Source organism: Gouania willdenowi, chromosome 7 (assembly GCF_900634775.1).
Source record: "Gouania willdenowi chromosome 7, fGouWil2.1, whole genome shotgun sequence".
Taxonomy (NCBI): Eukaryota; Metazoa; Chordata; class Actinopteri; order Blenniiformes; family Gobiesocidae; genus Gouania; species Gouania willdenowi.
In genome coordinates this window covers 3,171,828-3,199,337 of record NC_041050.1, presented here as the reverse complement: position 1 = coordinate 3,199,337, position 27,510 = coordinate 3,171,828, and the positions used below count along the sequence as shown (strand labels likewise).

The 27,510-nt window shown below is 35.5% G+C and overlaps 1 protein-coding gene across 16 annotated transcripts; it reads left to right on the top strand.

The window, feature by feature from the left end:
- The first annotated feature begins 951 nt into the window (after positions 1-951).
- Positions 952-26,356, top strand: bcas1 (brain enriched myelin associated protein 1). Of its 16 annotated transcripts, XM_028453366.1 has the most exons (16): positions 959-1,056; positions 1,150-1,209; positions 1,913-1,991; positions 4,308-4,666; positions 9,093-9,296; positions 12,733-12,792; positions 12,977-13,012; positions 14,404-14,604; positions 16,041-16,097; positions 17,045-17,089; positions 17,178-17,237; positions 17,451-17,489; positions 18,902-19,024; positions 20,311-20,379; positions 20,482-20,694; positions 24,826-26,356. In XM_028453366.1, exons 2-16 carry the CDS (start codon positions 1,171-1,173, stop codon positions 24,862-24,864), a joined length of 1,623 nt encoding a protein of 540 aa, XP_028309167.1. In that variant the 5' UTR covers positions 959-1,056; positions 1,150-1,170; the 3' UTR covers positions 24,865-26,356. The 16 variants fall into 16 exon arrangements, with proteins under 16 accessions (XP_028309172.1, XP_028309170.1, XP_028309171.1 ...); XM_028453371.1 differs by having other exon boundaries at positions 952-1,209; positions 16,041-16,091; positions 17,454-17,489; XM_028453369.1 differs by having other exon boundaries at positions 952-1,209; positions 16,041-16,091.
- Positions 26,357-27,510: the final 1,154 nt, after the last annotated feature.

Below are 27,510 nucleotides of genomic sequence, written 5' to 3'. Positions count from 1 at the left end.
GGGTTAAATCCCTGAAACTCCAACTCCCACAGTAACCCAGAGTATTTCAGGATTTCTTCTCTTATTCATCTCAAAGATGTTGAGTTACATAGCCTGAAGTCAGAACTAAGGCATAGTTATCGATCGATCTATTTATAGAGGTTGCAGTTTTGTCATGTCATGTTAGAGACCGGTTTGAACATGCGCTCGCCACAAAGAACAGAATAATCCATAACATCTTAGCATGTGGAAGACCTTATGATTCGTGTTTTCTGGATCTGAAGCTCTAACCCAACCTCTGCAGTAGATGCAATCAGCCCAAAGTTAATCAAGACTTCTTTATTCATCTGTGATTGGATGCAGACACTTCTTTTTTCCTTTATTAGGAGTAAAAATTATGCCAAAAACTCACAAAACATGTTTAATTCACAACCAATGATTCACAAACAAATTCATTGCCGTTTGCAATTACAAAACATTCACAAATGAATGCATTTTGTTTTGCAAATAAGAAATGTACCTATCAAACTAAATTCCAGCATGTTTTACACACACACACACCACACACACACACGCACGCACGCACGCACGCACGCACACACACACACACACACACACACACACACACACACACACACACACACACACACACACACACACACACACACACACACACACACACACACACACACACACACACACAGAAACATGTCTTCAATGACAAAAAAATGTGATTGATTGTAGATCAAAGCAACCTTCTTAAAGAATAGCAACCCTCCATTCTGCTGCTAATCACAAACTGATTGATTATGTCAGGAAACCTTCAGTGATGTCCGAGAGGAGATTAACATGAGCTAATCACATGCTTTAACCAAAGAGCAACAATTCATCTGTGAGAGGGAATACAATCCATCACCTAAAAACCAGTCCCGCCCACTAAGGACACACACACACATATATATAACAGGACTGTCAACAACAGTCTGTGTCAACATTTGAACAAGAGAAGCACGTAAAACCCTCGACTTCTGTTTTTTAAATCAAAATTATATTTCTCTTGATTTTTGGAGTTTAAAGGTAAGACAACGAGAACAAGTGAGTGTAGAGATAATCTGCAGCGCTGCGTGGAACGGGATTATAGCTTCATGTCCAATTTGTTTGTTTGACAAGGTTTTTTAAATTGGAGGAACAATGGGAAACGAGAACTCGAAAAACGAAGACCAAACCGAGGTGAGAACGAAACAGATTTTAAATTTGCAAATATATTTATTTTATATACATAATGGTTTTTATTGTAATTTTTCTGTCATTCTGTGTATGTTTGTTGTTGTGTATGTGTGTTGCTGCAAGAAATTGTTACGATTGAATTTCTTGCATTCATGTTGTCCTTTTGTGTATTTTCCCAATAAAATTAACTTTTGTTGTCATTTTCTGTAAATTTTCTATTTTTTGTGTACTACTGTTGTCGTTTTGTTAATTTTTGTAGTAGTTTTTTGTACATTTCCTGTGTTTTTCATGTCTTTTACTGTATTTTCCTGAAATGTTTTAATTTTTTGCATTTTTTTCAATGTATTCTTGCTTTTGTTTTGTGTATTTTTCTGTCATTCTGTGTATGTTTGTTGTGGTCTTGCTTGTTACGTTTGCATTTTGTGCATTTATGATGTCCTTTTGTGTATTTTTCCTGTCACGTTGCATATTTATGTTGTCATTTTGCTTGTTTGTTAGTACTGTGTCTTTGCAGAGTATTTTTTTTTTTGTTTTTTTGTGAACTTTTGTTGTCTTTTTCTGTCATTTTGTGTATTTTTGTTGTCATTTTGTTTATTACTTTTGTCGTTCATTTCTGTAGTAGTTTTGTGTGTTACTGGAGTATTTTGTGTGTTTTTGGGGCCACATAACAAACCACAGCGTCTTTAATTGGAATTTTTTTCTGCAGGATGTGAATATTTCAGAGAAGCATCAGAACGGATCAGTGAGCGGCAGCGTCACGCTGAACGGCGGGCCGGAAATCGACGGTAACTTCCCCTTTTCATTTAAAATATGTGGCCTACTACCACTCAATGTGCAGTCATTAACCAAGCTGTTTGTTTTATATCTGCAGCTTAGTGAAAAATACATGAGGGGTGTGCATTTCCATTAATCTGACTATCCGATACCAATCCCGATTTGCATGTCATGATACAATTTATCCCAATACCAACCAATACGATACCCATTGTGATATATTGTGATGTTAATAATTAAAATTCAAGTACAAAATGGTATGAAATACAATTTATTTAGTTCTTTTAAAACTTGCAAGAACAAGTAAATGGTAACTAACTGTAATTAAAGTACAAATATACTGGTATGTTCATCGAAATGTCAAATTACATTAAAACAAATTAAAAAATAATATATTTTATGAAAATCAACTTCCAAACTAAAATGCATTGAGGGGTGAGGTAGTTTAACAAGGTCTGATGGTGCGTTCACTGACACCTGGTGACTGGGCGTTTACGTGCTATGCATGTTAGCACAATTAAATGTTTTTGTTTTTTTTTATTATTAAAAACTGATTAAAAATAAAGGATTTAGACAATTTTTGGATCAATACGATAATCGTGCAGTGAAATATTGTGATATTTTGCCAAATCATTATCCATATCCTTGTACATATGTACTTGGCCATTAAAACATTTCTGATTTCTGATTCTGATATACATAACAAAAAACAATAATTATTTAAAAATTACTATTTGATTTTGACAGCTCAAAGCTAAACAAATACTGTAATAATAATGTTGATAGGATGCACATAGTTGAGTTGCTTCTTCATAAAGTCATTGTATCTGGTTGCTGGGAAAAATGTAGAATAAACAGTGAAGGACAAACCACACCAGCCCATCTTTATATGACCATGTTGAATTAGACTGTTTTAATACTTTGTAAACACAGTGACTCCCTGCTGGGCTGTGTCTCCCAGTCACCCAGTGTAAACTCTAAAGGCGTAGTCTCAGACTGGGACCAGCACTGGTATTTGTCCTGTCACGGTTGGGTTTGTGTGATGATTCTGTTGGCATCACAGTGTGTATAAGCGTGGCTGGTGATGCTAACAATGCTAACAGTGACGCTGATCTGGTTTGTGTTTGTTTCCGAAAGACCAATAGACCCAGGTTTAATGGTGCGTGAGCTTTGACATTTTTACTCATGTTCATGTTTGTTGAAATAACGTCAGACTGCAATCACAGCTTAGCCAGAAAATCACACACAAATGTCTGTTTTCTAGGGATGTACAATATTCACAATGCACACAATATGTCGATGTTGTCAAAGACTAAATATACGATATTACGTCTCCAGATGTATTCACTGTATGTTCTTATTGATTTTAAGCTGTTGAATGTTTTCTGTTGCACCTTTTTGATCATGTAAAGCACATTGAGTTGCTTTGTGTATGAAATGCGCTATACAAATAAATTTACCTTGCTTTGCCTTGCCTAGGTGTCAGTGAACGCACCATCAGACCTTGTTAAACTACCTACTCCTCATTGCATTTTAGTTTGGAAGTTGATTTATTTTCATAAAATATCCTGGACACTTTCATAGATGTGTGTGGTTACTTTAAAATGATAATAATAATAATAATTTAAGAAGTTTGATAATCATACCACTTGTTTTTTAAATTACAACTTAAATTACAGTTAGTTATTATTACCAATTTTATTTTTGAATAAATTGTATTTCATGCCATTTTAATCTGTATACTGTGTGTTCATTGTCATTTCCATTTCAAAACGAAATCCAAACAACAAATAAACGGTGTGGTTATTTTGTTTTACTGAATTAAAACCAAAACATTTAAAAAAAATTAAATCCTGTACTGTTTGTGAGATCTGTGGAAATTTACGGGGAAACTAGGAAACTTCATGTTTTGATCTCACCACACAGTGGGGACCCACAGACGGGGGTGGACTTTTACTCTCGGACCAAAAAAGCAGCAAAACATTAGTCACATTACTGATGAACTGGTGAATAGAAACGCTATTAATACATAAATAAATAAAAACCAAAAAAATGGATGTTGCGAAAAACATGCACAAGATACGTGATTAAAGGACCCAGAGGTGGTGTAATGAATCTACTGGTGCTCCTCGTTTCTTGTGATCAACTTCTGTGTGTGTTGACGGCTGTGGTTATCATATCGTCAGATTCATACCAATGTACACCCTATTACTAATACGTCTGACATGTTGCAGAACTATTATATCGGTGGACCGATAATATTGCTCATCTCTACTGTTTTCCGGTTTCTAATTGAACAACTTTGACACGTTTTTCTCTTATTCCAGGTAAAGATCCAGCTGTGGTCAAACAGAACGAAGAACCCGTGACTTTAAACCTCGCCATCGACTCAACTGAATGTGTGGTCATCGACTCAGAGGCCCCGCCCAACACTGCTCCAGTCTCGTCTGAAATCTCCGCCCCTCCTGAAACACCAGAGGTCACCAAGGAGCTCCTCGTTAGTGTCCAGGTTCCCCCACAAACCCCCGATCCCCCCAAACAGAAGGAGGAAGTCCCAAAGAAAAAGTTTTTTGGTAAAATGTTCAAAAAGAAAGTGGAAGCAGTAGTAGACGAGCCGAGTGTGGAGGAAACGACCATCAGTGGAGACCAGGTGGATGCTGGTCAGACCATCATTACCACACAACCAGTAAGTAATGGTTTCACTAAAACCTACAGTATGTACTTCAGTACTTACAAATCCTCTCACTTACTTATTTACTTACTTACTCACATATTCACTCACTTATTTACTTACTTAAGTACTTTAATCAAACATTGAGTTACTTACTTAGTAATTACTTGTATTGTATTGACACACTCAACTACTTCCCTACTTATCAACTTACTTATTAGCTTTTTTCCTACTTATTTACATACTTAGGTACTAACATACTTCTTTATTTACTTGCTTATATACATATTTACTTAATTACTGTACCTATACAGTATTTATTTACTACTCACCTTCGTAATCATTCAGTCATTCTCTTTTTTCTTCAACCTTGACCTTTCCGTGTGGAGTTTGCATGTTCTCCCTTTGTGTGCATGAGGTTTCTCCAGGTACTCCCCGCTGTGCACACTTAAAAAACAAAAAAACTAAAGCAACGGTAAATCCAGCTAAAGTCTCAAATCCAGCTTAAAGCTCCAACCTGAGCAGATCTGATGAGGAAGAACTCCTCCACCGTTGTTATAAATGTAACCTAAAACCTTTGTAATGTCCTTATTAGATATATGCCTAACAAAACAGGTTCATATCAACATCTTTAACTTTTCCTGATTATTCATTTTAAAGCAACCAAAAGTGCACAAGTTGTCATTTGGACTGAAAAAGCTGCTAAACGATCTAAAAAAACAGGCTCAATGTTTCACTCCAATAGAAAACAATGGGATGTTTAAGGCATTGGGGCCGTGTGACATCATCAGTCGCATGATTTCAAGATGGAGGAACACAGGCTCTAAAACTGTAAAGTAGAGGCATTTTTAAAAGTTATTGAAATGAATATAGTGCATAGTAATGTGTTGTTAGGCATAGATCTTCCAATAAGTACATTTCAAAGATTTTAGGCCAAACTTGTAAAAACAGTGGAAGATCCCTTTAATATATTAATATTTAAATTGACCATCTTTAGCAGGGATCAGTTGTTGGTTTTGGACAAAGATCTACAAACAGATGATGATTACAGGATTCTTGAATCAACGCATGCATGGAAACTAACTCATTTTAATGTGAATGTTGGCTCTCGTAATGAAGGATTCAAAAGAAGCAGACACTGTGGAGTGTCAGGACTTTGGATCACCACGTGCAAACGCTGAGGTTTCAACGCACGACAGGTGGAAGGATGTCACTGAACATCACTGGCCAGAGAGGTTTGACTCCAACTCTATAAAACCAGAGAAAGACAATCACGCGGAAGCAGAAAGGAGTGATGAAAGCGTGCCGTTGGGGGTGATGTACGACCTTCCCAAAGTGGTGGCTGACTGCATCGAAGCCGTGTTCGCCAGTGAATCCACCGACGAGGCGGATTTTATCACGTCAAAGGTAGGAGTGGACAAAGTGACGAAGAACGAGACGAATGCTGTGGAAGCAAGTGGGCAAGAGACGGAAACATCCAGAGAAGTAGGAAACGAGAGCAAACCTGTGGAAGACTTTTCTACACAAGCAGAAGGACCTTTAAAGGTTGTTCCCGACACCTCCACCTCGACTCATTACACTGAATTCAGGCTTTTGTTGGATCCAGGAAAGCCAATTTCAGATGAGAGAGCAGATGCTGGACTAGATTATTCAGACTTCAGACACATCTCTGTCCAAGAAACCGATGATGAAATGCCAGAAGAAGGAATCCACGCTCTGGCCGAAGATTTAGACTTCCAACTCAGCCCTAGTGAAAAATCTGCAATGATTGAAGGATGGACTGATGAATCAACTGACCAAGAGACTGAAACATCCACTGAAAAAGGAGACGAGAGACCACCCGTGGAAGACTTTTTTACACAAACAGAACCCGAAGAAGGACCTTCAAAGGTCGTTCCTTCTGAACCCTTCGATGACAAAACCTCTAGCTCAACTCATTACACTGAATTCAGGCTTTTGTTGGATCCAGAAAAGCCAATTACAGACAAGAACGCCGATGCTGAACTAGATTATTCAGACTTCAGTCATATCTCTGTCCAAGAAACCGATGACGAAATGCCAGAGGAAGCAATCGACGCTCTGGCCGAAGATTTAGACTTCCAACTCAGCCCTAGCCAAGAGCCTGCAACCATTGGAGGATGGACTGAGGTGGAGGAGGAGGTCATCGTTGCAACTGTTTTTGTACCTCTGATGGAAAAACACAATGAGGAGGAAACGGGACCGTCGGAGGATGACGTGGCAGAAACTGGAAGAATCCAACAAACCTCAGGAGGGGAGAGGAGTCGAAGCCTGTGGGAAAGCGACGCAAGCTCGCGACGTCGAAAGACTTTCAGTTTGTTGGAAATGTTTTAGAAGAGCGAGAAAGAAAAAACCACGGGCCGTAATGTTTTTGTTGCTGTGACAGATCTTTGTTCATAGAGGATTTTTTAATGAATGATTTATGACAATAGATACTTCATCATGCCAAAATAAACTAGAATATTTGCATTTCCTGAACGAAATGCAAGTGAGGATGCAGGTGCTGGCACATGTTGCACAGTGCATGGAAGTATTTACTGTGATTTCTTGCATTTCTCCTCAAAAATTCTACCAAAGTGACATTTCTGATCTTTTCACTAAAAGGTGTGGCAAAACACGCAACGTCTAAAGACTTTCAGTTTGTTGGAAATGTTTTAAAAGAGCGAGAGAGAAAGAAAGAAAGAAAGAAAGAAAGAAAGAAAGAAAGAAAGAAAGAAAGAAAGAAAGAAAGAAAGAAAGAAAAACACGGGAAGTGATGTTTTAGTGTTCAGAGGATTTTTTAATAAATTATTTTTGTACACTTGGTAATTTTGAGAATAGATGCTGTACTTCATTATGTGAAAAAGAAAAGAAAAAGCAGCGGAAAAAAAAGAAAAAATCAATCAAAAAGTTTTCAATCAACAAAATAAAAACAAAAATCCTACACATGAAACTGTTTTTGTTATTTTCTTTGTTGATTATTCATATTATTATGAATATTATTCATATTCATCCTGTGAGACAAGCTTCGGTTGAAGGAACGTATGATGGCATATTAGGGCCACATAAAAAGGAAATAAAAATCTGGGCACTCCGAGATTAAAGTTGTATTATTTTGAGAATAAAGTCATAATTTTATGAGAATAAAATTGAAATCTAAACAGGATCTTGTCTGTGTTGCAGTCGCTCGTCGTGTGTTACAGAGAATCTGGAGCATTTATTGAGATAAAGTTTCTCTTTAGGTGTCACACATGGTGACATACTGAGTCATCAACACTTTAACCAAAGAACCAGACTGAATAGGAGCAAATGGCCTCTTTTATTGTGGAGGAGGAAGTGGATGGAAGTGGTCGACTTCAGGGCTATCGCTGTTACGCTGCGTTCACTTCAACAGTTGATTTTGAGCGCTGTACCATGTTTAAAGATTCGACTTTATTCTCATAAAACTACGACTTGATTCTCAAAATGTTACGACTTTAATCTCGTCGTGCTCAGATTATTTATTTTTTCTTTAAAGTGGCCCTAATATGCTGTCGTAACAAATTAACCAGATTAAACTGAAACCACTTATTCCATGTTGTAAATCAGACACAGAAGAAAAAAAATTATTAATATATTTTATACCAGTGTTTCTCAAAAGGGGGTACGCTTTATACACGGTATATTGTGTACATTTGATCAAAAATTCTATTTTTTCGCCCTCCACAAACTCTGCGTATGCCAGCAACTCAAAACACGACAACAAAGACACACTAAAGGAGAGAAAAATACACAAGATCCCTACAAAATACACAAAAATAACACAGGAAACAACCAAATGACACCAAAAACGCACTCATTGAGAGAGAATAATTTAAATAATATCAACAACACACAAAAACAACAACAAAAACACACAAAAGAAGAGAAGAATAGACAAACAACAACAAAACAAAAAAACTACACAGAAACACATAAAATGATGATTGAAATGATCTTGAATGGAACATTAACTAAGAAATAAATGTATTCAGGAGGCACTAAATACTGTTTCATTCACTTATTTACAGAATGTGATTCTTTAAAATGTGTGTTATCACTCATTCATTCCATCATTATGATATATAGTTATTTTTTCACCGAAAAATGTTGTAGTCGGAACAAAAGTGGTTCAAAAGTCTGAGAACCATTGCTTTAGGCAGTAGTTCCATAATTGAACCCCTGCTATTGTTATACTCTTCTTTTCAGTCAGATTTGTTTTAATATTGGTATTTCTCTGGTACTTTGACATCTGTGACATTCCCAGGCCTCTCACACACTGCTGAATGCCACTGGGTGAGGGCTGGGACACCAACATTCATTAAAGGGCCCATTGTTGACCAAGGGCCCAGTGGGCAGAGACATGGTTGGAATTGTGCTCCCACACACGCTGCTACTACTCTGATTGTGTGTGAATGTCCACCAGGAGGCTAGAGACCCCCACCAGGACCCCTCTCAGCCACCAACGGGACCAGTAGTCAGTGTGATTTTTAACGGGGGTCCAGACCTTCAAAGTTCTCCTGAAGTCGACATTGGAACCAGTGTCACAGAGGAGGGGCCGGAGAAGAGAGAGGAAGAGGAGAGAAACCAAGAGGAAAAACCACCAGTTATGAACTTCTTTAAATCTCTGGTAAGAAACACTCAATTACTTTAAGTTATTTAGCCCTCATGAAGAGATAAAACTCAGAAATATAGAGTTTAATAACAGACTAAAAACAACAAAACTGATTCTAACATCCATGTGTACTGACAATAGTTACATTAAACTTCCTCTAAACAAAAACTCTACAAAACAATACAGTTTAATGTAATAAAGCAAGTAGCTAAGTAATAAATTAAATAGGTAGGCACGTAAATGAGTAGGTACCCATGTGACTAAGTACTTAAGTAACAAAGTAAGTAAAAGTATTTCACTAAGTAAGCAAAAAAGTAACTCAGGAATTAATAATTTAGGCAAGTAGAAGCATAAATGAGTAAGTGACCAAGTTACTAAGTATTTAAGTAACTAAGTAAGTATAAGTAGTTACTTCCGCCATCTGCGGAGTACAATAGGCGTGACAATGACAGAGCACGTACTGTATGTGTCTGTCAGAGCTCAGTGTGCACTGGGTCAGCCTCGGATAGCTTCACATAAAGACTCCCTAAGCAAAGAAGTAAGTAAGGAATTAATCATCTAAGTAAATAAATGAGTAACTAAGGAATTAATCATCTAAATAAGTAAGTTTAACTGGGTAAGCACTAAGGAATTAATAATTTAAGTAAGTAGGCATGTAAATGAGTGACTAAGTGTTTAAGTAACTAAGTAAAAGTATTTAACCAAATAAGCAAGAAAGTAACTAAGGAATTAATCATTTAAGTAAGTAAATGAGTAACTAAGTGACTAAATATTTAAGTAACTACATAAGCAAAAGTTTTGAACTATATAAGCAAAAAAGGAACTAAGGAATTAATCAATTAAGTAAATAGGTACAGTATGTAAATGAGTGACTAAGTTTTTAAGTAAATTAGTAAAAGTATTTAACTAAGTAAGCAAGAAAGTAACTATGGAATTAATAATTTAAGTAAGTAGGTATGTAAATGAGTGAGTAACTAAGGGTCTAAGTATTTAAGTAACTAAGTAAGTAAACGTATTTTAACTGGGCAAGTCATTTATAATTTAAGTAAGTAAGTATGTAAATGAGTGTTAGGTAACTAAGTAAAAGTATTTAACCAAGTAAACAAGAACGTGACTAAGGAATTAAGCAAGTTAGTTAGTGAGTAGAAGTATTTCAGTAAGTAAATACATTTAGTGAGTAAATAAATAAGCAAAAGAGAAGCTAAGTAATCAATGAAGTATGTACAGTATGTAAATAAGTACAGGTAACTAATGAGGTAAATAAGTATGTTACACTATACCGGTAGGTAACAAATGAAGTAGGTAACTAATTAAATAAGTTAGTAAGTGAATAAATGTCAATTATTGAATGAATGAATAAACACAGGCTGTTTAAATGTGTGGTTTCAATGAGATCAAAGGCTTTAGTGATTAAATAAATGATGCTTGCTCATTTATTTCTAATAATGTAAGCATATACATGTATTTATTTTTTTAATATTCCCTTGTTTTGTGGATGATCTTGATGAGGCGGTGCCTGATGGTGAACGTTTAACAAGCTTCCTTTGTGTTTCCTCTTTGGATTGATGGCGTTTTAAAGAGTTAGCGCTGCCCTAGCTAAATGCTAAATGCTAATCAAGCCTTTGAACGTGCGGCTAATGTGGCTCCCTTTGTTCGTCCCTGACTGTGAGCTCACAACGGACGCTTGTGCACTTGGAAGTCAGGGTTTGTGAGGACAGAGCGCGGGCAGAGCGCGGGGAGGCCTACGCCATCTCCACAGCACAATGACTGTATATGTGCTCTGTCAGAGGAGCTCAGTGTGCACTGTTAGCATCAGCTAGCTCCTCATAAAGACTCAGGGCAGCTTTCTGTTTAAAATACATGAATATGGTTCTGTTCCTGTGTGACTGCAGCTTCACTACATTATGTACAGTAACACAAAGCCTATAGAAAAAATGGCCACATTATTATCAGCATTTAGAATAAAAATCAATATGTGCATTAATATTGGGAAGAACAGTGAGTTTTTGTGTATAGTTAACCTTTCACTTTTGTATATTATTATTTGTGTGTATGTTTATCATTTCACTTTTGTATATTCTTGTTTTTGTTGTCATTTTGTACATTTCTATTTTCATTTTATGTGTTTTTGTAGCCAATTTGTGTGTGTTTGTAATCATGTTGTGTCTATTGTGCATATTATGCATTTTTTTTTGTTGTTTTTTTTTGTTGTCATTTTGTGCATTTTTATCATCGTTCATTGATTTTTCTGTCATTTTGTGTGTTTTTAGATTCCTTTTAGTGTGATTTTTGGAGTCTTTTTGTGTATTTCTATTGTCATTTAGTGTGTGTTTATGTCATTGTTTGTGCTTTTGTTGCCTTTTTTGTGTGTTTAGAGTTTTTTGTGCATTAATGCAGGTTTTTTGAGACATTTTGTGTATTTTTATTGTAGTTTTGTGAGTTTTACGAGTAATGTTTTGTGTTCTTGGACTCATTTTGTGTATTTTTATTGTAGTTTTATGAGTTATACGAGTCATTTCTGTGTTTTTGAGTTTTCTGTTTTTTATGCATTTCTTTTGCCATTTTGTGTCTGTTTGGAGTCATTTTTGTGCATTTTTATTGTCATTCTTTTAATTTTTCTGTGATTTTGTGTGTTGTTGCCATTTTTTGTGTTTATTGGAGTTGTTTTAGTGGGGGGGTGGTTGTCATTTTGTGAGTTTTCTAAGTCACTTTCTGTGTTTTTGTTGCAATTTGTGTATCTTTCATTTTGTTTGTTTTAGTTTTTTATTTCTGTGATGTGATTTTTACTGTAATTTTGTGTTATGCATGTTTTGTTATTGTAATGAAATAAATTCATTTATTTTATTGCTTAATTGTGACCATCACCAGCCCTCCCTAAGGAAGGGAAAGAAACATTTTATTATGGATATAAAAAGGGAGAGCAGTGTTACACCTCGGGGGAGGGGAGCAGGGAGCAGAGACTCAAGGCAGGAAATAGAAAGAGTGGGGAAGATTAGATTATTTTACAGTGAGAGTGAGTAGTAGAACATATTGTGCTTATTGTGTTGTGTAATCAAGCCAGTCTGGTGACAAGTGTGAAGCTTAGCTATAATGGTGGTGGCTGTTTTTGTGTGTTATCTGAGTAATTTTGTGGCTTTTTGGAGTCATTTAATGAGTATTTGGAATCATGTTTGTTATTTAAATACATTAGTGCTTTTGTGTCCTTTTCTGTCTTCTTTGTTTTTGTTGCACTTTGTGTGAATTTTGAAGTCATTTTTTTGCACATGTATTGTCATTTCGTGCATTTTAAAAATTTCTCTTATGCACTCACATTGGGAGCCACACAAAATTAGATTGAGGGCCGCACGTGGCCCCCAGGCAGCCAGTTTCCCATGTTTAGCCTTGGTGGGAAAGTGTGAGGTTAGATTTTGTCTGAAATCTGGCCGACATCCTTTACTTTTCTGTTATTCAGGTGAATAACACAAAAACATCCAAAAAGGAAACAGCCACCCCTGATGTAGCAAAAGATCAGGTAACCAAGCTCTTAATCACTTTCTTTATTTCACATTTCCCCCCTCACCTTATTGTGTATCTACATCTTTCTGCATTCTTTGAATTTAAAACTTTTGCATCTACTGAACAAATATGAGAACATATTTGTTGGATTTAATTCCTCTCATGCATCTAAGTGCTTTTTATTTTCTGTTGCTAAACAGTCCCAGAAGGAGAGCCAAGCAGCACCAACAACCACCGTGAGCATAAAGACCACTTTTATTTTATGTTTTATTTTGGTTTCATTTCCTCACCTCACACTGTTTGCTCTAAATCAGGGGTGTCAGACTCATTTTACCTCAGGGGCCACATTCGACCTTATTTGATCTCCAGTAAACAGGACCAGAAAAAACACAGATTTAAGAGACATTTCAACAGTTTTGGATTTTAATGCTCTTTAACTCCCTTACAAACATTAGGTTACTACAGATATTAGTACCTCCAACATCTTGTTCTTCAAAACTCCTGGAATTTATTTGTGGACCACTTTTTTTAAAACCTTTAATGAAATTTGAGGAAATTTTTCGGTTACTTTTTAGGTATTTTGATGGGAAAAAAGCATATATTGGGCGGTGTCATTAATTTTGTCAATTTTAAAGAGTTGAGATATATTGAAATAATTTCATAGTGATTTACTCCATTATTCATATTTTTGTCTTTTAATTTTAACACTAAAATGTACAAAAAAACAAACAAAATCCTCCCACGGCCTAAAGTGGAGGCTCCGGTGGTCCAGCTTGTGCCAGCGGGCCTTAGGTTTGACACACCTGCTTTGAATGTTTGGGTTCCTCTAAAATACTGTCGAGCAATTCACTGCTGATGCAGTTTGGTAAATTACTAAATGCTATTTAGAAAAATATATAATTGAAATAAGATTAAAAAATAAATACAAAATAAAATGTATAATAGGAATAATACAAATAAATGAAAGAAAATAAAGATAAACAATTGAAGGAAAAGTAGGAAAAAAAGTACAATAAAATAAAGAAATTAAAAAGATAAGTTTGAAACGACCATTTAATGGTGCTGTGCTGGTAAAAATTATTGTATGTCATTTTTTTTTTTCAAAATATAATTGACATTGAATAAAAAATACAAAAGAAAATGTATTTAAACAAAATCTAAAAACTGTCAAATAATTCTAAAGATTTTTATTCTTTTTCCAAAAGAATAAAAATAAAGATAAAAATGCAATAGAAAAGTAAATAAATAATAATTAAAAAAAGTACAATGAAATAAAAAGAAGATAAAGGTTTGAAACAACCATCTAATGGGGCTATGCAGGTGAAAACTGCTGTGTCATATTTAAAAATATATATATATAATAAATAAAATGAATAATACCAAAAAAAAACAATTAAAAATATCTAAAAACAATTAAAACATTTTAAAGATTTAAAAAAAAAAAAAAAAATTTAAATACATTTTGAATAAAAGTCTCTCTACTTTCCAACCCGCTTGCTCCTTTTAATAAAATAAAAGTAAAAAAAAAATAACATAAAGTTACAAAAAAGGAAAAATGAATTAAGTAAGTAATAAATTAAATAAATAAAAAAAGATAAAGCTTTCTTTCTTACTTTTTCTTAAATAGGTTGCAGAGGTATCCGAGCCGCCCACACCACCCAAAGGAATGTCAATCCCTCCACCACCTCCACCAGCTCCACCAAAGCTGGAAATCAAAGAACCAGCGGCTAAATGTTTGAAACCAACAACCAAAGAAGAACCAACTGCTGCGAAGAAACCAGAGTCCTCGCCTGGAAAATCAGCTTTGAGCAAATTCTTCCGTCCAAAGGTGAGAAACGAGGATTCTTCCAAAGCTGGAGACACCACGGACGAGTTGCCAGTCCATGTTATGATGGTTAAATGGTAGCGTTAGCATCATGCTCAAGAGAGCTGGAAAAGTACTTTAACCCTCGTATTATCCTAGGGGTCAATTTGACCCCATTCAATGTTTATCATTCAAAAAATAATAATTTACTTCTGTTTTTAGCTCCATATTTCATGACTTTTCCTGATTTGATGGGTACAATTTGATTAAGCATAATGCCCAAATTAGAAAAGATTTGAATGAAAGATGTTTAAGATAAATTAATTCAACATGTGGTTTAAAATCTTCAGGCAAAAGTAAAATATTATTATTATTATTATTATTATTATTATTATTATTATTATTATTATTACATCTGCACAGCTGCTGCAGAGACTGACCTTTTCAGAATAAAACACTGTTTCATCCTTTCCCCCAAGCCCAGCTATTCGACTGGTTTTTGCTTCTAAAGCCGTGGTTTTCACCCTTGGGGTCGCCTGTAATTTAAATCGGGTCACCTGAAATGTCTAGTAATTACTGTATATATATATATATATATATATATATATATATATATTGCTCATTTTATTAATTCTAGCTGGGACATGGGCAACAGGAGGCTCGAGGGCCACATGCGGCCCATGGTCTAATTTTGTGTGGCCCCCAAAGTAAACGAACAAAATGATTAAAAGAAACATGCACACAAATATAAAACATTACAAAAATTACGACGAAAATACACTAAATGACTAAAAAAAAACAGAAAATTACAAAAAATACACAAAAGTAGAGCAAACATACACAAAAAATAACACCAAAGAAAAATATAAAATGTGAAACACACAAAATTACCCAAAAGTTGCATGACAAGGCGACTGAAAATACACAAAAATAACAAGAGTAATTTATGAATTGACAACAAACATGCACAGTATTGTTTATCCTGATGGTGGCGCTAGAGAGTTTTATTGTCATGGGCTTATTTATGGATTCAACAAATAAACAAAAACTGTTTTTCTGGAGTTAAATAATGCTGGGGTCAGATTGACCTCAAGGGAAAAATGTGTGTGTAATACCTGAGGATAATAGGAGGGTTAACAATATCTGTGTGCGTGAGTGTGTGTGAGTGTGTGTGTGTGTGTGTGTGTGTGTGTGTGTGTGTGTGTGTGTGTGTGTGTGTGTGTGTGTGTGTGTGTGTGTGTGTGTGTGTGCGTGTGTGTGCGTGTGTGCGTGTGTGTGTTTTATTTAACAACTTTGATGGATTTTAATCATTTCTTCCTGAAGTCGATCATCTTTGGAGAAGATATTTGACCCTGACATGTTTTTATCTGTTTTATAAAGTACGGCAAAAGCTTTTCTTGTGGTGCCATCTTGTCTAACTTGTGTTCTACTAAAAGCCTGGTTCCTCCACTGTTCTGCAGACCATCAAAGAGGCCCCGCAGCCAGAGGTAGAGGTTACACCAGTAATAGAGGTACAGGTAAACCACACAGTCAGACTTTAGCTACAACTACAACTAAAGCTCATTGATACATGCACAAAATGCAGATGTGAACATCTGTAAAAGGAACCCGTGCATCATATGCGTAGTTTGCTGGGGAGTCAAAAGTTTTCGCACGCGCATCAGCCGCGCCCGTGTGTCTCACGCCCAATGCGTGAGACTTGAGAGCTTTGCTAGTATATCAGTGTGAGCGCGGCTGCTCAGACGCCCCTCCCCCCTCTCCGGTCTAACCCTCCATCCGGTGTAACCAGTGTTGATTCCGGGGTGATTTCAAAATAAAATGAAAATGAACATTTTGTAACGTAATCACCAAATAAGTCCAAAATAACGGATGCACACATATTTGTGCAAGCGGTCAAAAACTCCACAAACACGCACACATGCAGAACTTCCGTGCTTTTATAGATAGATGCTACTAATTATTTTTGCATTATTGTATATGTTACACACATTGTAGTTCTCATGGAAATAAATTTAATCTGTTACCTTTGAACACCTGGAGAATTTAGCACTAATTATAGATACAATTTGTAAATATTATGTTTTAAGAAGAGCAGCTTTGAGTTTCATATTTTTAAAAACTTGTCAATGTTAACCATAATATTGAGGGACCTGCTTAACAGGAAAAAACTCAAACTATCAAAATGTTGCGTCTTTTTACTTTGTGACGTTATCTTTGAGGGTCTTAAAAGTAACGAGCTCATTTTTAAAATGTAAGCAGTAGAAAGTACAGATATTTGTTTAAAAAAGTAAGAAGTAAAAAGTCGCCCAGAAAAAATAATCATTTTTAATCTGAAATTGTTAAAAGAACTTTCAATTCTTCAAAAATCCTGCAATTTTCCACAAAATCCCCTCAAATGACATAAAGATTGGCCACAAAAATCCACTTTCCATTTGAAGTGTAACGTGCATGCATCACTCCACAGGAAACACCAGTGGAGGTGTCTGAGCCTGTGTTAGCGGTGCAGCAGGTAAAGGAAAACCTGATTTCACACTGATTGGATGAATTCACATTCCCATGGTGCTTCTACACGTTGTGATGAATGTGCGTTTGTTTAGAGCGACGATAAGCTCCATCTTCAGGAGGAGACAGCCGAGGAAATACTTGTAACCCTGGAGGTAAATGAAGGAGCAACAAAGGTTTTCTTTAGCAGCAACAAATCATCGCTAACATATGCTAAATATATTAGCACATGTTGGCTTTGGCACGTTATTATTATTATTATTATTATTATTATTATTATTATTATTATTATTATTCCTGTTTATCTAAAGCGTGATTACTTTGAACACGTGTTGATTACACCTGATTACCACGTCTTATCATTGCAGCAGGTGGTTGAAGATGTGCAGACGATGATTGAAGATGAGGTGTGAGATGTTCTTCAGACTCATCTCACTTCAATTTCATCTCCTTTTTCTGATTCCCTAAGTCAGGGGTTCTCAACCTTGGGGTCAGGACCCCATTTGGGGTCGTGAGACATTGGAGGGGGTCCCCAGATTCCTTCAGTAGTCTAAGAATATTTTTTGAACAATTTGAGCCCTTTTTTGGCTTATTTTTATAATTTTTCTGCTACTACACCAAACTTGTCACATTTTAACTTATTATTTTTGCTCCTTTTAATGCATTTTTGCTACATTATTCTCATTTCACCATCAAATTGTAATGCCTTTTTGGCAAATTTTTTCCGTTTTCAAAACATTTCCACCACTTTTCCACCTAATGTCACATATGTTGACCCATTATCATCACTTTTAACCTCTTTTTACCATATTTTGTGCTTATTTTTATTATTATTATTTTTTTATTAACCACATTCACAATTTGCCATTATTTGCCACTTCAAAACAATTGTTCCAATATTAACACTTCAAACCATTTTTACCACTTTCTCTGTCCGTGTTTGGCCACTCCAAATTCTAACTTTTAACCAATTTCTGTTATTTTTGAAATGTTGCTCCTTTTAATGCATTTTTGCTAAGTTACTCCCATTTCTGCCACTTCTCCATCAAATTGCAATGCGTTTTCTGCACTTTTTTTTCCACTTTCAAGACATTTTTGCCACTTGAAAACCCTTTTCGGCCACTTTTCCACATAATGTTGCATATGTTAACCCATTATTGTCACTTTGAACCTCTTTTTACAACATTTTGTTTGGTTTTTGCCAATTTAACCACATTTTTTATACTTTTAAAATTCAAAAAACACTTTTTAAGTTTTTAATGTGAACTTTTCCCTTTTTGGTGCTTTTATTGCAACTTTTAACTAATTTCTGTGCTTTTTAAAATCCCATTTCTCTACCGTTTCCACCATTTTTGGTCACTTTTAACTAATTTTTATTTCTGATTAAAACAATGATTTACATATTTAAGATGACTACATACTATGGCACAAATAATAATCATAAACATTCCTGGATAACAGTGGATAATATTCGAATTAATAAATAAATGTGGTTATCACAGATTCATAGAACAATGGACCATCATTTTGCTGACTTGGGGGGTCCCGGTCTCTGGGACCTTTATTTTGGAGGTTGCAGCCTGAAAAGGTTGAGAACCACTGCCCTAAAGGTGTATCTTCTTCTGAGCATGATGCCGTGGGGTCATTTTCACCCTCCTATGGGAACCAACTCTCACTTTCAGCTGTTTTTGTTGAATCCTTTTGGTTTTTGAGTCTCTCTTTTCCTTTCCTCTACCAGGTGGAAGCAGCTGCTCTTTTTCTGTCCCTGCTGTATTGATGACCAAGCCTTTTGTTTTGTTCTCTGATGTTTTTCTGTCAGAAGGTGGACCCTCCCAAAGCTGGCACTGTGGAGGCTGCAACGAAACCAGAACCGCCAGCAGCGGGTCAGGAAGAGAAGAAGACTGGCTCCAAATTAGGCTTCAAGTCCCTCTTCAAGTCCAAAGTAAGAGCTCGTCCATTTCAGCAGTTATGTGCTCTGAAAAAACCTGGTTGGACCAACTTCATTGAATTGTTCCAATTTGAAACCGAAATTATAGTTGAGATATTTGAAATTCATTTAATAAGTTAAATTAACATTGACATGTACTTAATGCAATGTTTTGCATTAATCCAACTTAAAATGAAGGCCAGTCAACTAAAAGATTTCGGTTTTTTGATAATCCAAAAAACTAATTAAAAAAACTGCTCCTTTCTAACCTGATACTATTTTGCAGCACAAAGGAGCATTTAGTTAGTTAATTAGGGTAAAGGGCCTTGCTCAAGAGCCCATAGAAATTAGACCAGCAACCCTCCAGTTATAAGTCTATTAATCCAGTGGTTCTCAACATTTTCAGCCCACGACCCCCAAAATAAAAAAATCTATAAAGGTGAATATCGGGGAGAGATTTTTGGGGTCCATCCATAAAGTCAGTAAAATGTTGTTCTATTGTTCTATGAATCTGTGATAACCACATTTATTTATTGATCTGAATAATATCCACTGTTATCCAGGAACGTTTAGTATTATTTGCACCCTAGTATATAGTCATCTTAAAGATGTACATTTATGTTTTTGATCAGAAAAAAATGGGTTAAAAGTGACCAAAACTGGTGAAAAATTTGGTGAAATGGGATTTTAAAAACCACAGAAATTGGAACAGACGGACAAAAACGGACAGAAAACGTGGTAAAAATGGTCTCGTGTCAATATTAGAACAATTAGTTTAAACTGGCAAATAATTGCCATGACAAATTGTGAATGTGGTTAAACTGGCAAAAATTAAGCATGAAATATAGTGAAAAGAGGTTAAAAGTGACAATAATGGGTGACATTAGGTGGAAAAGTGGTGGAAAGGGTTTATAAGTAGTTAAAACGTATTGAAAGTGGGAAAAATGTGCAGAGCAGACATTGAAATTTGATGGAGAAGTGTCAGAAATGAAAGCAATGTAAAAATATGGCAAGAAAAAGTGATGAAAATAGGTTAAAATATGGCACATTTGGTGTAGTTGCAGAAAAAGGTTAAAAATAAGCAAAAATGGGTTCAAATTGTTCAGAAACTTAGTTTCTTGAAAGCATCTGGTGACCCACTTACAGTGTTTCATGACCCCAAATGGTTTCCTGACCCCAAGATTGAGAATCTCTGTATTAGTGCACTTCTCTGTGGACACGTTTGACCTCTGAAGGCTCAGGAAAAATCCATTTATTTCCTCTCTTTGTATAAAAACATCTGTTTCTCCTCCATGTGTTAGCTCTGGATTGGACTGGAGCACTTTCCGGGGTGTTCCATCCCTCCTCCCCAAGTCAAGCTCTCATTCCATGTAATCTGAAACTTTGTGATGTTATATTTAATCACCACAACATGAGTGTGTCCCAATCTTCCACCGTGTCTAAAACAAATGGTGACTGTATGATGCGTTCAGGGTGCGTCACCAAAGACAGCGTCTCCGACCCCCCCCACCTCACCAGCAGCACCAGCAGCTCCAGTTAAACCCAAGGATGAAACCAAGTCTGCAGACACGGCTGCTGATAGCAAAGCTGCGGCTGGGGCTGCTTCAGCGGCCGGAGACGACGCAGCCAAGGGCCTGAAAAAAGTGGAGAAGAGGAACTCCATCACAGGGTTCTTTAAAAACCTGGTGAAGTGAAGGTCAACCAGATACAGTAGCTACAGTTACAGTTATTCTCAGTAGCTTTGGGACGGGAAAATTAACAATTTAATCATTATTGTGCCCTAGTTTACACTTCCATGTATAAATAAATTATAAATTATGCACAGCACCGATAATATCTAAGCAATAAGTGACAGATATCAGTCGCTGCAGGATCTTCACTTTCAATATATTTGATTTTGTGACACATTTTCATGTAATTTGGGGACATTTTCAGCCATAATTTGAAGAAAAATTGAGAGTTAAAGAGATTAAAAATGACTGTCATGTGATATAAGGATGAGGAAAATGTGAGCCCTGCAAATATTATGGAGTTTCTTTTAATTAGTGTATTAATTTGGAGATATCTACAACTGAATTAGTTGGTCATTTACACAATGATTCATGGTTTCTCTGAATTTTTTGCTTGCTGCTATGGGCCGAATTGGATGCTCTTAAGGGCCGGATTTGGCCCCCAGGTCTTGAGTTTGACACACGTTTCTTAGTCCATGGAAGATTTTATTAAGTTTTGGAGAAGATCTGATATTTATGCTGATTCTGGATCAGTTTGAAAAATTGTAAAATTCCTATCCTGGTTTTTAATTGACTGATCTTTTATATTAAAATTTGGCTCAGTTTATGTTGGCTTGATTCCTCAATTACCTCATCCATTGTTATGGATTTAGATTTTATTTATTTATTTATTTATTTATTTATTTATTTATTTATTTTGAGCAAGAATGAAAAAAAAATACATAAAAAGAAAGACAAAAATGGAAGTAATACATGAGAAGGTTTGTATTACAGCTATAGATATATTTCTAAGATTTACGTAATGATGCTACAAAGCTAAGAAAGTCACGTCCGCTCATTTTATGTAGAGTTTTTTAAATTGTTTTGCAATAAGAAGTCATAAAAAAGTTCAGGTTTTTCCAGGTCTGATCATGGAGGGTGGCGCACACACACATGCCCTGGAGAGGTGCATGATGGGATGAAGGCGTGTTGGAGCATAGACATATCTGACATTTCATTGACGGTTTGATGTTCCAAAGCCACTGAGAATTACTGTAAACACAGAGAAATGTGCACGTTTCACTCTGGATTAACTCCCCCAGGCTGTTAAACGTTACTAACATGCAAAACAATCACAATAACCAGAACAATCACAATAACTAGAACAATCACAATAACCAGAACAATCACAATAACCAGAACAATCACAATAACCAGAACAATCACAATAACCAGAACAATCACAATAACCAGAACAATCACAATAACCAGAACAATCACAATAACCAGAACAATCACAATAACTAGAACAATCACAATAACCAGAACAATCACAATAACCAGAACAATCACAATAACCAGAACAATCACAATAACCAGAACAATCACAATAACCAGAACAATCACAATAACCAGAACAATCACAATAACTAGAACAATCACAATAACCAGAACAATCACAATAACCAGAACAATCACAATAACCAGAACAATCACAATAACTAGAACAATCACAATAACCAGAACAATCACAATAACAAAACAATCACAATAACCAGAACAATCACAATAACTAGAACAATCACAATAACCAGAACAATCACAATAACTAGAACAATCACAATAACCAGAACAATCACAATAACCAGAACAATCACAATAACCAGAACAATCACAATAACTAGAACAATCACAATAACTAGAACAATCACAATAACCAGAACAATCACAATAACCAGAACAATCACAATAACTAGAACAATCACAATAACCAGAACAATCACAATAACTAGAACAATCACAATAACCAGAACAATCACAATAACCAGAACAATCACAATAACTAGAACAATCACAATAACTAGAACAATCACAATAACCAGAACAATCACAATAACCAGAACAATCACAATAACTAGAACAATCACAATAACTAGAACAATCACAATAACCAGAACAATCACAATAACCAGAACAATCACAATAACTAGAACAATCACAATAACTAGAACAATCACAATAACCAGAACAATCACAATAACCAGAACAATCACAATAACTAGAACAATCACAATAACCAGAACAATCACAATAACCAGAACAATCACAATAACCAGAACAATCACAATAACTAGAACAATCACAATAACCAGAACAATCACAATAACCAGAACAATCACAATAACCAGAACAATCACAATAACCAGAACAATCACAATAACCAGAACAATCACAATAACTAGAACAATCACAATAACCAGAACAATCACAATAACCAGAACAATCACAATAACCAGAACAATCACAATAACCAGAACAATCACAATAACTAGAACAATCACAATAACCAGAACAATCACAATAACCAGAACAATCACAATAACTAGAACAATCACAATAACTAGAACAATCACAATAACCAGAACAATCACAATAACTAGAACAATCACAATAACTAGAACAATCACAATAACCAGAACAATCACAATAACTAGAACAATCACAATAACTAGAACAATCACAATAACCAGAACAATCACAATAACCAGAACAATCACAATAACTAGAACAATCACAATAACTAGAACCTTAACCCAAGAACACAAACTAAGCAACGCTGCAGATCAGGGAGGAGCAACTGGGGGCCACAAAAAGATGATTATCAGAATATAATCTCAGCATTTAGATTAACGACCGATCTGATCATCAATATAGGAAACATAAAGACTTTCGTCTGTCTTTGTTTTCATTTTGTATTATTTTTTTTTTATGTTGCTCGTTATTTCAGTCATTATGTGCATTTGTTTTTGGGGTAATTTTTTGTGTTTTTGAGTTATTGTGCATATTTATTTTTGTTGATTTGTATATTTTTTGTCATTCTGTGTATTTTTGTTGTCATTTTGTGTTTTGGAGTCACTTTTCTTCTTATTTTTCTGTTGTTTTTGCGTATATTTCTAGTCATCTTTTGTGTTTTTGAAGTAAATTTGTGCTTTTTGTTCTCATTTAGTTTATTTTTCTGTTTGTTTTTTTTGTGTATATTTTTAGTCGTCTTATGTTTTTGAAGTAAATTAGTGTTTTTGTTATCCTTTGTAACATTCTTTGTAATTTTGTGTATTTTTTGCTGTTTTGTGTGTGTATGTGTGTGTTTTAGTTATTTTGTGCGTTATTCTGTCGTTATGTATATTTTTGTCATTCTGTGTATTTTTGTTGTCATTTTGTGTTTTGGAGTCACTTTTGTTTTCATTTTATATATTTTTTGTTGGTTCTTTGTGTTTATTTTTATAGTTTTCTTTTGTGTTTTTGAAGTAAATTAGTGTGCTTATTTTTTTTCTCATCCTTTTGTACCATTTTTTGTGTATTTTTGATGTTTTTAGTGCAATTTTTGTGGTGTTTATACAAGTAATTAGTGTATTGTTGCTGTTTTGTGTGTTTTTGGAGTTGTTTTGTGCATTTATTTTGTCACGTGGTATATTTTTTGTCATTTTGTGTTTTGGAGTCACTTTTGTTCTCGTGTTTATTGTCGTCTTTTGTGTTTTTAAAGTAAATTAGTGTATTTTTGTTGCTTTTAGCCGCATTTTTTGTGGTGTTTTTACGAGTAATTTATGTATTTTTTGCTGTTTTGTGTTTCCTTAACTGTTTTTTGTGCGTTTACTTTGGGGATCACACAAAATTGAACCTATAGTGTCATCAGTGGCCTTCCTTAAACTCTCTGGAGCAGGGGTGCCCAATCCTGGTCCTCAAGGGCCCCTATCCAGCATGTTTTAGATGTTTCCCTCTTCAAGGACACCTGATTCATGAGGACCAGGATTGGGCAGCCCTGCTCTGGAGTGTTAAAATAATCTGTCGTCCTATTTCCTGCATCGTCAGTCCTTGTGTTCACGTCTCTTCAGGCTGGAAACAAACCCTCTTTGTGCTTTGCAACGTGTCTCCATCGCTGTTGGTTTGAGTGAATGAGATCAGATCGATACTAAATGTTACAGTGTCACCCACCACTAGCACAACATGACCTGTACTGACACTTTCCTCCCGTTCTAACCGCTTAAAAGCAAACGTCTAATCTTTTGTGGAAGTTCACCAGTGTTTTTTCTATTTGTATTTAATCTGCAGGTTCAGAAACATTCAGACTCCGGGGGTCAGACGGAGTAAACGCCCGCGGAGAAAACAAAATTAAAAAAAACCATCGCCACCAAACCCTCAAGCTTCAACGTACTCAACTCTACAATTCCTCTGCACTCTACACTATATCTGCTCGGATCATGAAGAAAAAAGCTATTTAATGTAAAATGTAAAACTGCAAACACAAGTTTTTGATTAGAAACGCATGAAGAGGTAAAAAGTGTCTTCTGTTAGTTTTATAATACAATAAACTGGGCTTGTGGTTGTAAACAACGCCACGCTTTCCTTTAACAATGTCTGTAAAACCTCTTGATTAAACCTGAGCTTTTGTTTTTAACGTTTAAATGAAAGAATGTTTCAGACGTAAAAAAATGGAATCTTTGGATCGACTAACAGAGCTGATGCATTTATACACTGTTAACCATTTTAGAAACAATCTGTATTATTATATTGGGAACTGACTGTAAATATACCGTACTCTATGTCAGGGGTGTCAAACTCATTTTAGTTCAGGGGCCAAATATGGAAAAGTTTATCTTAAGTGGGCCGCAGATTAGAGTAATTTAATCATTATTGTGCTTTAGTTTGCACTTCTACATATGAATGAATTATAGAATATGCACGGCACTGATGATATCAAAGCAATAAGTGACAGATTTCAGTATTTTTGGATTTTGAGGAGATTTTGTGGAAGAATTTGAGGAAAAAAATGCAGGATTTTGGAACAATTGAGAGTTATTTTAACAATTTGAGGTTAAAAATGACTGCAACCATGTGATATAAGAATGGGGGGAAATGTGAGCACTGCTAATATTGTGGAGTTTCATTGAATTTGTGTATTAATTTGGAGATATTTACAACTCAATTAGACTTTTTTTGCATTCTGCTGTGAGCCAAATTGAATATTCTAAAGCAGGGGTGCAATTTTAACATTATTGTTTACATTATAGTTTTCAATATCAGTCCCTGCAGGATATTCACTTCAAAAAAATCTTGATTTTGAAACCAATTTTTGTGAAATTATTTGTGAGAAATTGCAAGATTTTTGTAAAAAAAATGTCGGTTTCTTTCCATAATTTGTGATAAAAAAATGACTGCATTCATGTGGTACAATCATGGGAAAACTTCGAGCCCCTAAAAATATTGTGGAGTTTGTCAATTTGAGATTTCTACAACTGAATTATTTGGTAATTTACACAATAATTCATGTTTTCTCTGTCATTTTTACCGTCGTCTGTGGGCCGAAGTGGATTCTCTAAAGGGCCGGATTTGGCCCCCGGGCCTTGAGTTTGACACGTGCGCTATGTTAACATATACACGTGCTGTCTTCATGAAGTTTAATCAACTTTCAGCTTGTGTTTTGTATTTTAACTCTATAAGTCCTGTGGTGTCAGATTTCTGTCGGCATGTGTGCAATTAATACAAGGTGTTTTTCTTTCTGTACGCGTGTGTGCGTGCGCGTGTGTGTGCGTGCGTGCTCGTACGTGCACAGTAAAGGCAATAAATATAAGTTTCTAGGTGATGTTGTGTGTGTTGTGTAACTTGTAGCTTGTAGGTGGGAGATCCCTCTAAGGGTGTTTCCTCATCACACACACACACACACACGCACACACACACGCACACACACACACACACACACACACACACACACACACACACACACACACACAGCTTAGGTTTTACAGGTGTGGCCTGTGAGTCATTCCTCAACGGGTGGGAAGTGAAATACTGTGCATGTTACTCATATCTAAAATACAATATTAATCACAGTGTGAAACCGTTTTTTTTTTTTTTTACTTTATTTTAACAAAAACAACGTTGTTCAAATCCATCCAGGTCATGTGACCACTGCTCACACCCATAATAAGGACAATGCTAAGAAATTCTTTACTGGGCTTTGAATGTCTTTTTGAAGGATTTAATGTTACAAACACACCTGAAATACAACTTGTTGTTGGTGACCCCGCCCCTTTTTCTCTCATAAACATATTTATTTACTTACTTGTATCTTCTTTTTGCAACATATTTGGTGTTATTCACGATAAAGTTTCAGACACATTCTCATCTACGTCACTTTCACTGTGAAAGAGCTGTTCCAAAACCTCAGTAGCTGCATTTCCATTACCCTTGGAAATGCGCAAAATCTAAATAGCGCAATAAAAACTGGAAATGGAAACAGCTGAATTTCTAAAAAAAAAAAAAAAAAAACACTCAAGTATCGCTAAATGTTTTTACGCTTTCATGAGGACGAATTTCAGATGTTTCGATATTGAAATGTATCGCAAAAGCGCTATGGAAACACTTTCCGCAAACACAAGTCAAAGAATGTGACATACTTGGTCACATGACCACTTCTCTCAGAGTAAACATGACGCGGTACGTTTTAACAGAAGAGGAGATCCAGACATTTCTTAGCATTAGACTTAAAAATTATTAGTACCACATTAAATGTGAAACAACAAAGGAATGCAGAGTGTTATAAGGAGATTTCACAGGAGTTACGAGGCTCCAAAACGACGTTCAATGGAAACCCGTTCAAAGAGCGATTATACTTTGTCGACATTCAAAAATATTGCTTTTATTTTGCAAAAATCTGTAATGGAAACACAGCTATTGACATTTTCAAGAAAGAGAGAGAGAGCGTGTAGATTGCAATGCACTGACAGCTAGGGGTCA